The sequence below is a fragment of the Hyperolius riggenbachi genome, chromosome 6, assembly GCF_040937935.1.
Source record: "Hyperolius riggenbachi isolate aHypRig1 chromosome 6, aHypRig1.pri, whole genome shotgun sequence".
Classification (NCBI taxonomy): Eukaryota; Metazoa; Chordata; class Amphibia; order Anura; family Hyperoliidae; genus Hyperolius; species Hyperolius riggenbachi.
In genome coordinates, this window is record NC_090651.1 from 332,484,562 (window position 1) to 332,496,736 (window position 12,175).

A 12,175-nucleotide genomic window follows, 5' to 3' on the forward strand; every position below is an offset into this window, starting at 1 on the left:
CTACCAAATGTGTTTACGGTGTCTTCCGAAGCCAGCAGAAAGAACACCCAGTTTCCCATAATGCTGCATAATAAACAGCCCAGTCTACACATCACTGGCAGGGTGGGGTTACATACCAATATACAGAAATATATAGCTATAGGAAGTGTCTTTGATGCTGAAACCAGGATAACATGAAACAAGTATCCTGAATAATTGACTGCATTCTATTATATGGCACTGGATTTCCTTTTAGGCCACGTTTCCACTGTAGCATTGCGTTTTCACATTAGGAAAATCGCGTGCGATTTTTCTGCAAATGAAAAAAAAAAAGCATGGTATTTCAAATGCGTTTTTTTAATGCTAATTTTCACAAGCGATTTTTCGCAACAGCCCCAACTTACATGTTCTGCCTAGTAACAACATGACAAGACCATTTTTCTGGTAAAAAAAAAAAATTTCAAATATTGTGATTTTTTTGCATTATATACAAAAAAACAATTGAATACAGAATACGAAAATCGCACAAGTGGAAACCTGGCCTTAAAGGGAACCTGAAAAGAGTAACATGATATAAAATAAACACATGGGGCTTGATTCACAAAGCGGTGCTAACTGTTAGCACGCCTGTGAAAACCCCCTCAGCACGTCTAAACGAGTTTTCGCGCATAAAACTTTACGCGCACACTGCACAGAGCGCAGGGCGCTCCGCGCGAAGTGCCCATTAAAGCCTATGGGACTTAGCGCGCATAAGACTTTGTGCGCGTAAAACTTTGCGCGTGCAAACTTAGTGCGCAATCTGATTGAGAAATCCGGTGCTAACTTACTTAGCACCCTGGTTAGCATGTCTAAAGACTTTAGACGTGCTAAGTAGGTTAGCACCGCTTTGTGAATCAAGCCCATGATGTACCTGCAAATGAATTACATACTAACCTCATCGTCAGTTCATCTCAGAAGCTCACCATTTGCTTCTTATAGTGATCCCTTTCAGTTCTGACAATATTTTGTCAGAACTGATATATACCAGTAGCTGTCAGTTATAGATCAGCAGCTGTCAGCTACAACTGAATGTGCAAGGTAATGTCCATGTCTCCCTATGGCTCAAGTGAGTGATATTACAGTTTAACTGTGTGCTGACCAGGAAGCTGTTATGGGGTAATGTCCATTTTCAAAATGGAGGACGGCGAATTCCATTGATCACAGTGGACAAATGGGACGCAGGAGAGGAGAAAGATTGATGAGTAGACTACATGGGAGGTAAGTATGACCTGTGTATGGTTATTTTGACTTTTTATTTTCAGTTCCGGGTTCTCTTTAAACTGTGGTCCAGGTGACATCGATTTGTAAGCCCTTTTAAGGAACTGTGAGTGAATTGTTTGCTATATTCTGTAAAGTGCTGTGTATTATGTTGGCACTATATAAAAAGCTAGAAATAATATGGTTTCCAAAAGAAATATGATTTTAATGCGACGTGTGATATTTTCTTGCAAGGAATGCAGTAATATACTATCACCTCATCTTAATGTTCCTTGGCTTCTGTGCTTTGCTTCCTTCTGAAGTGTCTATCTCCCTTCACTCGGCAAGTCATTGGTGAGATTATGGGAGTGAGTTTTCTTAGGTCTTGATAAATTTAGGCATTTGTTACTGGTGTTAGCAATTCTGAGGAAGCAAGGTCAGACAGTTACCATATTTCAGAGCTTATCCCCCCCAGTCATTCCCATTTCACCACACGCAATAAAAGGACTCAACTCAAGAAGCAGCTTACGGCCGGAGACCGACCTCCCGTTTCATGATTTAAGATATGTTTAATAACTTTTTCAAATGTAGGCCGTAGAGGCCTAACTTATAACAGAACAACGACAAATACCACATAATATACAATACACATTGCTTTCTTTAGGGGCTAGAACATTCACTGAGGAACAGGTGCTGCTCTGATTGCCTTGGGGTGGCGGCCAGGGCCACGATGGCAAGCAGCTCTTGGGTTATTTAAACAAAATTTTTTAAAAAAAGCCTTTTTTTTCATTTAACCCCCCAAAGAACAGAAAATGTTTTACATCAAGTCTTTAAAACTTAGAATAAAAAAAGCAAAACAATTTTTGATTTTTTTTCATTTTTTTCAAATTCAGTCAAGAGAAGTTGTTCTTACAAAAACGGACAGGCAGACAGCACCATTAAAGTGTACTTGGGGCTTACATGGATTGGAAGCGGCCATTCCTCCGCTGTACCAGCTCACAAAATGGCCACTTTCAAGATGCTTGGTCGACAGGTACACTTTGAGCTTGTCTCTGCTACCGAGGCAGTGCTTTTGCAGTGAGCTGCAGGCCGCAGTAGCAGAAAATCAAAGAGTTCATTTGGCAAGTAATCACATTTAATATGTTGACTTTGGTACAATCAAACACCTCAATCCGTCTGCGAAATCTCGGTAAACATCGCCTCCTAATGAACCATCTGCAAAATCCATACATTTCTCATTTTATATGCACGCCATGTCATTCTTTTACTGTAAATTCACTACTTCCCTCTTCTTTCACAATACTGGAATGCAACAGGAAACAGGCAGAGCTGGAAACAGCTTTTACAGTAATAATCTATTTAAGATAGTGTATGCAGCGTCCATTAGGTCATATTTATACATTTACTTACTAAAAGAAAGTATCTTAATTAAAGGACAACCGTATAAAAAAGTTAGGAGGGAAGGCTTTGGATCCCTTAGAGGCTTCCTGTTCCCCTCTGTGTCCCCTCATTTCACCACTGTCGCCCCATCCCCCCCCCCCTTCCGGACTCTGATTTTCATGTCTCTGAGTACTTCTGAGGACGCGCAGTTCCTTACCGTGTACACATGAGCGCAGACTCACGCATGCACAGTACTGAGCTGCTTGTCTTCAGAAGTACTCGGGAGACCCGAAAACACACCCAGCGGGAGATTTAAACAGGGGCTTGGCAATGGAACGTGGAGACCCACAGAGGAACAAGAAGGTTCTAATGGATCCAGAGCCCTCCCTTTTTTAGGTGAGTATCTAAGTTTTCACTTTTTTTTTAAAGGTTATAGTTGTCCTTTAAGCAATTTTGAAGCTGCAAAAGGGATGCTGTAGCCATTTTCTTTTGAGATATTTAACATTGTCTGTGACTGAGGGCTAGAGCTGCCAGCTGTCCCGTATACCCTCATGCCCACTAGAGGAGACAGCTATTAGTAGATGGCTTTTGTGACTTGAAAGTCATGAAGCCCAGTACTAAAGCCTGTCTACCAGAAGTCACCTCCAATGGTGGGCATGAGCAGTTTATGTAAAGAAGTGGGCAGGCAGCTGCAGGCCATAGTGGCTACAATCACTTGATCTATTTATAAGTTGCACATTAACATTTTTGCAGCTGCAGAATGCAGACAGTAATACTATATAGAAGTACTCCTTTAAAATCTTCTATGCATGGACACAAGTGCAACATACAAAACTGAGCCTCATGCATAAAAGATTGGGGGGGGGGGGGGGGGAGTGGAGAAAGGGAAAATAGAGTGATAGAGGGGAGGGGGGAGACTGATCATTGGTACCTATAAAAGGTCATCTTTCCTTTTCCCTGCTGCAGATTTGCACATGTACAATACAGATGGCTGCTGTTACACAAAGGGTTGATATATGCCTGTGAAGTTCTACTAACGACCATGGCTGTTACAAAGGGGTGTATTCCCTACACTGTGCTAAGCAGAATAACGCATGTAAAAGTCTTATGGCTCGGGGAGCTGGGCATAATGCAATACATTTCATGCAATGCATTACGCACTACTTTACCCACGTTATTTTGCTTACCACGGTTTAGTGAATGTAGCCCAAAATTAAGAAGAATAGAAACCAGGACACAGTCAGCAACAAAACAGTGACCCTGAAGAGACATGTAACATGATGAGATAAAGGTGTATATGTAGAATCCCTTTATAGTAAACTCCAAGGACCAGGAAACGTAGTTTACTATATCAGACGTTTACTATATCAGAATTGGTCATATATTGTATATACAGACACATTTGCTGGGACCTGAGGACTGAGGTTATTACCGGTATATCCAGAGGTTTACTATATCAAGAGGGTAAGCTCTACCTAGTACTGATCCTACATATACTGTAGCACATGTAGGACCTGTACTAGTTAGAGCTTGTCCATTTTTTGTACTGTAGGGATGAATAAACCAGGGCTATAAGTCACAGCTGTTCTACAGTCACAATGATAATTACAAGGTGATAAAACTGTGTGGCGGAGACTGTGCAGAACAGATTAAAAGCTCAATAGGTCATCACTGATCTTTATGGATGCTGAATACACATTAAAAAATACTGACATTCACCTGAGACAATCAAAAGTTCAGACCTAGATTTTTTATCCTTTAAAACCAAAACATGGCAATGTGATTCCAGAAAATTCCACCTAGGATTAGATTGATAGATACACTTGTTTGTTTCATCAATTTATTTTCACTTCAGGTTTGCTTTACATCTCCTAGTACTCTATTTTAGTCTTAAAAACAGGGCTCCCCCCCCCCCCCCCCCCCGAAATTTATGTATTAAAAAGTGTGACTCTGGGTTTCAGTGGGGCTGGGTTTTTGTACACTGCAGCTATCCTTTACATGCTCAAAGTTTGAGTCTCGCATCGCAGCTGTGCCGGTATTGTGCCTCGCAAGGCGCATGTCAGAACTGGGTGGGGACAGGCCCAAAATATGTGGAGTGGAGTAGAAGCATTATGCAATATACTGCACACAGTATATTGCCATAAATAACCAAAACACCCAATACTACATGATTGGCTTGGCAGTTTTGTAGTACTTTCCTCTTTCTGATGTCAAGACTGTAACGTTCTATGCATTTTTATATTAAGTTCTACATCTGCACATATGTTGGTGAAATACCTAATGGCCTATAACTGGTATATCAGTTTTGGACAGTTGCTTGAAGGCTGTTTTATGCAGTAGATAAAGTACAGGCTTAGGGCCCATACTCACGGGCTACAACACGTGTTGCGGCGACAGGTCGCCCGTGAGTATGGGCCGTCGCACGGGCGCGCACCCCGAACTGTCGCCCGTCGCTGATGTCGCCAGGCGATTGAAAGTTTCAATCGCCTGGCGACAGTCGCCGCCGCACCTGTCGCTAGTCCGCGGACTAGCGACAGCAACCTCCATTGAGGTATGCGGAGCTTCCGGCGGAGGGAGGAGGAATGTCGGTGACACCTTCCGTCGCGCCGCTGGTCCCTCTTCCGCGTGTGTACGCGGAGGGACCTGGCGAGGAGTTGTCGCCGGCCTGTCGCCCACACGCTCACGTGTGCTGGCGACAGGCCACTTTTGCTGCCCGTGAGTATGGGCCATTAGGGCTATGTACTGTTTGTAAAGTGTTGGCAACACTGATCTCATAACTCGGATATAAACCCATGCATGGCCAGTTTTACGAGGTGTGCAGTGTCCGAATCTCACCAAGCTCTTCATCTAAGCAGATCATAACAGAAGCCTGACTTACTAAGGCATCTCCAACAGAGATATAATAAATGGCCCAGCAGATTATGGACATGTTGACTCAACTTCCAAACTTTCATAGTATGACAACACATTCTGGACTTGATATTATTAAGTCCAGTTTGTCTTGTATTGAACAAAACTTTAATCCTGATTTCAACATTAGAGAATTCCAAAATGAATGAACTGACATACGCCCACAGTACGAGGGCACAGAGAACAGAACAACTACAAGGCCTGGCACCCACTGGCAGCACTTTTCTAAGCGACTGTGGTTTGAAAAGCTCTTGCTAATGTAATGCTATGGTGCGGGAATAAAAAAAATTATATATATATATATATATCACATCCCTCAAAAGGGATCACACACACAGCTTTACGTTAGCAAGAGCTTTTCAAATCACAAGTGCTTAGAAAAGGCTGCTGGTGGGTACCAGGCCTTGCACTGTTGGTCATCATTATTCACAACACAATGGCCTCAATTCACAAAGGGCAGTTTGGTAAAATAATTTAGGTCGGTAAAATATACTGCATTCAGTATTTTACACCCCCCCCCCCCCCCCCAAATTCATTAAGATTTTCCGCATGCAGTAGAAGTTCGGTAATATATTAAATTAAGCATGCTGCAATTCACTAAGCCCTGCTCTGTAAGTATCACCAGCTGTGTAACAGGTCGTCTTCCCATGTGCATGAGCCAGTTCCTTTTTCTGTCCAATGTATCCCCTTAGATGTGCATCTATGTTAACTAGAAAGCTCTTCTGTGATTCAGTATACAGATATGCACACCTAAAAGGATACAGAAAAGCTGTTTTTAAAGGCCTCATTTTCCTGCTCTGTCATTCTGAAGTCCTGCCTGCCAGTGTATCGGATCAAATGGGGTGAGAAGCAGGGCTGTGTGGCTCTACCTATTGGCTGTCTGCTACATCTGTCAACTTTAACCGCATGGATATTGAGTTATCGCCTGGTCAGAGCTGAAGATAAATACTGATCACTTTTACTTGGATTTACCAAATGCTTTAATCTTTGGGAACTGCAATTACTTGAGGCATTTGCCGCACAAGTCGGTAATTACCTCACAAGTTGGTAATTTCTTTCAGGGCGGTAATAGGTTTAGTGAATTGGAATTTGGGAAGGTGATCAGTAAAAATCAGCTGTTTTCTGCATTACCACTCAGTGAACTGAGGCCAATATGGAAGATTTGATCGTTTTCAGTCTGTGCAGAATAAATATGGTCAATGAGATGAAAATAATTCTAACTTGCGTGTAAATGTCATGCAAATCGTATGCAGCTTGGTACTGGGGCAATCAGATGCACTTCCTGCCAATTCTGATTGGCCCACTCCGAAGTCATACACAATTTACATAGCATTAGCATGCAAGCTGGAATTCATTGCATCCTATTGGCCCTCTTTAGTATAGTAAAATATTTACTTTGAGGGTAATAAATACTGTTAGTAGAGGACAAACTGGATTCAATATTTACCTTAAGTATCATCATACCACACTTATGCCCGCTTCCCCTTTAAAGTGTACCCCAGCCGAAGCTCAGGTACAAATGTAGATACTTACTTAAAGAGAGAGAAGCCTCAGGGTCCTATTGAGGCTTCCCTCCGTGCTCTGATGTCCCCCATCACTGAACACGCCCCCCTCCGAACCCGTAGATTGGCGATGTTGACGCTCAAGCCTGTCTGCAAATGCGCAGTAGTATGGGGCCGCGGGCTCCATTTTACTGCACATGTGCGGCCATGCTCGCCTGTCTCTTGCACGGCCATCACTGCAAGGAGAAGAGCTGTGCATGGCCCCGATGTGGAGAGGAGCCACGCTCAGCAACGGAGGGCCACGCTCAGTATTGGGGGGCTGCTGCCAAACGAGGGAAACCTCAATAGGATCCTGAGACTTCCCTCTTTTAAAGGTAATATATTTAATAGCAAACCCGATCTTGGGCTCGGGTTTGCTTTAATGTTACCCCTAAAAAGCTCTCGTGTGAATTTTTTCATCGAGTGACAGAATGTGTTCTTACGTAAAAAGTCTGGAAGAGTCAGTATGCCCTGTTAAAGGATAATATCATTTCCTCAAAACCTAATCCTTCAAAAGAATAATAAAAAACTACTGTAAAAAAATGTCTATCCATACACACACCAAAATAACTTTTCCCTACATGATATTCGGGTGCAGCCTATTGATTTCAATAGGCTGTGCATCTGATATCTGTACCTGATATCACTGCTGGAGGTACCTTAGTAAATCAGAAGAAAATTGAGAGGTGGGGGGTGGGCTGCTTGGAGGAGACCTACATCCCGTCATGCCCAAGGACCATGTCATTTGCCCTGCACATTTCCTGAAATATTTTTTTTTTACATTTTAAAGTGGGCCTACAGGTGCATACTACAGTGGCAGTATATGTGTGTGTCTACAATTAGGACATCTGCTCTGGAGATTTACCTCAACGTTGGTGCAGATGTCCAGTATATTATATTTTTGCATGCAAAACTATGATGGAAGCTAAAATTTCTCCATAAACCAGTATTGCATTGTTTGGATGCGGGCGTACATTTTAGTCCAGGGGGGGCGGTGTGCGCCACAGCGATTAACCATTCAATTGTACAGTATTGGGTCAGGGATGCGCAGCCTTCTACCTATATTTTGTTTCCACAGTTCTGTAACTACCAGGCTAGCAGCACCCATTGTGCTATCCTGTTTTGCATGGTAAGTATTTAGTTTAGTTTTGCATATGTTTTGCATCTGTCTGATTGCTGAGTGTGTATTTGAGCTATTTAAGCGGTGCATATGAGGTTATGAGTCATTCAGTTGCAGCCCATATTGGTGAGCGCTTGCTTTGTTTTCTACTATATGTGTGTGTCTGTTTGCTTGTGCACGCGCAGCAGTTTGTGGAGGCGCTTGGGAGTGGAAATACAAGTTAGGAGGTGGTGGGAGAGGGGTGGAGAAGGTTCCTGGGTGATGAGTTAAGGATAGTAGGACTGCTAAGAAAAAGCTTTACAGTCCCTGAAATTTCAATTAAAGAGTCTACAGGTCAACTTTAAGACAAACATGTATTATATTTTGGGGTGTCCATCTTTGTAACAGTCATGTCCCCTACCAATAAAATAAATAAAAACAGCTTTCCAAGTCTGTGTAGCTGTCATTTCCCCTTACAGCATCACTGCGGAGAGAACCCAGCTCCCAAAAGGATTATACAACCATCCCACTAACGGCAAACACAAGATGGTGTAATATAGTCCCTGCAGTTCTGACCACATAAGAGTTAAAATGATCAGATGTCATAATTTTTATGCAAAATGGGGCTTTACAATTAGAAATGTTAACTTGACATTTTGATTACATGACCAGAGTCAACTTAGGGTTTCAGACTTTGAGGGTGTGGCTGCTGCTTGGGCTGCAATCATCCTGCTGCACAGACATCGAGAGGGCGGAGCACGGACTTAATCTCTTTGAGAAGATTGCAGCCTGTAGCACAGACAGTCTGCGGTGCAGGACGTAAGAACTGCTACTGAATGCCAAAACAGATTAAGGAAAATGTTTCTGCTCAAAGTTGGGCTTTAAACCCTCATTAACAAGCAGCAGCAATGAACTGCTTCCTGCCTAATGAAAGCTGTGCTTTGTTGCTGGAATCACTGCATCACGTTTTTTAATTCAAAGTCACTGTGTCTTATAGACATGCTCACAGTCTGCAACTTCTAATTACACAACATTCAAGGGTATAGTTTAATATCTATTGACACCCACCCCAAAGACAAAATGATTTATTCAGCCAAAGTCATCTGCTTCTAACAGACTGGATCATGACTACCAAACTGGATTATGACAGTGCTACTGCAGGTATAAAGAGCATATAAAAAACGGTAAATGGTAAGGCTTAACAATGAAAATGTCAGTCAATATACCCTTGTGAGCGAAGCTCAAAACTTTTTTTTTCTTTAAAGCTTTGTTAAGTTGTGACATTCACAGGTACAATCAATGTGTCTCCAGAGCAATCTGATTATTTCTAATCACCTCATTCCCTTACGTAACCGACCACAGACTGTAACAAGTTGTAATAGGACATGAATTGACTACATAGCAGAAACAGGTTTACCGCCTCATCATACAGTTATGGAAGGCACACTGTGCCTGGTTAAGGGCTGGTTTACAGTGAATAAGCTGTGCCAGTTCATCAGACACCCAGGTGTGGTGCCCTTACAATTTAATGGCATCCCCATCCCTTGCAGACTACAAAGCACTGCTGAATGAATTGCTATAACACTGAAAGCAGCACAGAATCTACCTGGCAACGTTCACAGTAAACCTGCCCTTACGAAGGCTATACAGTTTGTCTTTAGCTTATTCACTATTGTGTCCCCTTCCATATAGCCACAAGAAGGGGTGGGTACCATGTGCTGTACATTCAGGAAGGGACTAGGGATGGTGGTGTTAAAGTGGACCTAAACTCTAAACTTCCTCTTTGCTCTACAAGACAAGCAACAGCATAATAACCTTTAAAGAAAAACATTTCTTTGTTACAACTTGTAAAACGCCTACAATAAACCTGTAGGGTTTACTTCCTGGACATTCCTGGGAGCACAGAAAGGGTTAACCTCCAGTATTTACATATTAACACAGAGGAACAGCACACCTCTGCACAGTTCCAACACAGCTGACAGCCCTGATTTACACTCACTGATTACTTGCCGATATCAGCCAATTACACATGCTCATCTCTCTAAAACACACAAAAAGTCAATTTCTCAGCAAATATATGTGTTTTCCTTGTCTGCCGTGTAAGAGTTTATGTCCACTTTAACTAGGGATGGTCAATGAGATGCAAACTTATGCAGGATTATGCAAATATGTTAATTTATGCACGTCGAAAATGGACCAATCGAATTCCATCTCAGCGAAATCTGATTGGTTCAATTTCAAGCAGCAAAAAAAATGTGCACAATCCTACATCAACTTTCAATTTACATCTCACTGATCTCTATAATTGCAAAACATGGCAATCTTCCTGATCATATTGGGATTAGAGACACCATTACATCATGGTGTTGTAAGTGTAAGCACTGATGTCACCCTTCCTCCCTGCTGTATGTCATGTCCATGTGTATCCTATATTTCAGGGAGGATCATGTGATGAAGCTGAAAGTGAATTGCATAATTTCCTCATTCAAGGATTTCACTCATCAAACACCGTTTCAGTGCCTATGGGGCATTTGAGATTAACAATATGAAGAGAGAGGGGCAGAAGGTGTTCCTGGAACAAGTTAAAGTGGGCCCAAACCGAACATTTTTTAAATTCAAAATATTTAGTTGCACCACTTTGACACAAACAAAGCTAAACACTCCCTCAAGCCTATGAGAATTTCAGTGCATGCTTTTCACCCTTGTATTTACATAACTAGGGTTATACAGGTGGAAGCCATTAGCAATTCCTCCTTTGTTGGACACCTTCTACTTCACCAGTTTGCTGGATTCTGTCCCGGGAATATGAAAGGAAGGGGAGGGGTTCCTCCAATAAATGTAAAATATTTTATATTTGTCATCATGCAGCTGAAAAAAGGCTGCTATTTATTATTATAATTTAGAAAATAGATTTTATTTCTGAAATCTTGTATTTTTAATTTGGGTCCACTTTAAGGAGGTGCGTTGTGTTATTGGGTCCTTCAGAAGATTTCACAGTCCTGCATAGTATAGTGGTATCTACATATCAAAATGTGAAACAAAACAGATTGTGCTGTGAGAGGTAACACAACATTTACTTATTTATAAGACTCCAGGAGTCACCCCACTGCGTTCAGTGTCACTGTAAGGTTTGTGTCAAAAGGAGGACTTCACTAATCATAAAGTCCCTTCCTCAGCCTACAAAATGACCCCAATGCTTCTGGTCTATCAATGAATAGGTTAAGGTTAGTTGCAAGGCTTAGGAAAATAGAGATAGAGTTCGTTTTCAGTGTCAAAATTGCTGTGGCAAAATCAATCAGTACTAACATATTAGTGCAGAAAAAAAAATCTTTGGGTGCTAGTCTAGTTTAGGGGAGGTAGCAGGAAACCTCACAAGGAAATTCCGCTAACGTGATTGGGTGGACAGCACACTCTAACTGCTAGGTTTCAGATAGGTTGTAGTAAACTACGTCCACACTATTCAGCCAATCACAACACCGTTGTGCTGTAGCGGGTGCTGTGATTGGAGAACTGATCCCTTTGGAGGTTTCCTGCTGGATCCCCTAAACTAGACTAGGGCCAATCTTTGTGTTTTGTGACGTGATACCTAGTGCCACCTTTGTACGCTGTACGTTTTAAAGCTGTGTCTAGTGACATTTAAAAAAATAAAATAAAAAATAAAATAAAAGGGAGTTTTAACAAACACTTGTAACATCTGTGGTCGGTTTTACATTACACAGACATTTTTCTAGCTTTCTATAGAAGTACCGTCGTTTATTCCGCTACAGTTGCCTGACTCTTCAACTTTACAATTTTACTCGGGTAGATCCTTTCATGGTTGTAAGTGTCAAGGATACATAAGAAAAAACAGTCAAGGATGACATTACTCAGGCAGTTACACATAAGAAAGCAGCTGGTATTTTCACAGTGACTCTTACGTCAAGAAATAAAAGGGAAAAAAAAATAAAAAAATCACCAGAACATTATCTCAGCTCCACACAGTCGCTTTTATCAGAGGGTCTCACTCTGTAGATCCCATTTATTTCCATTA

General features: G+C 41.8%; 1 protein-coding gene and 1 long non-coding RNA gene across 4 annotated transcripts in view; one reads left to right on the forward strand and one right to left on the reverse strand.

Moving 5' to 3' along the window:
* Window positions 1-12,175, forward strand: part of LOC137521770 (uncharacterized) — a 193,550-nt gene that overhangs the window by 123,023 nt on the left and 58,352 nt on the right. The window lies entirely within an intron of this gene.
* POU2F2 (POU class 2 homeobox 2) overlaps window positions 1,556-12,175 on the reverse strand; it is a 330,684-nt gene continuing 320,064 nt past the window's right edge. For all 3 annotated transcript variants that reach the window (XR_011022197.1, XR_011022196.1, XM_068241483.1), the window contains one exon: window positions 1,556-1,638. Coding sequence is in view for 1 of the 3 variants with exons in the window: in XM_068241483.1 (XP_068097584.1) it covers window positions 1,630-1,638 (9 nt within the window). In the remaining 2 variants the exon portion in view is untranslated. The remainder of the gene's footprint in view (window positions 1,639-12,175) is intronic.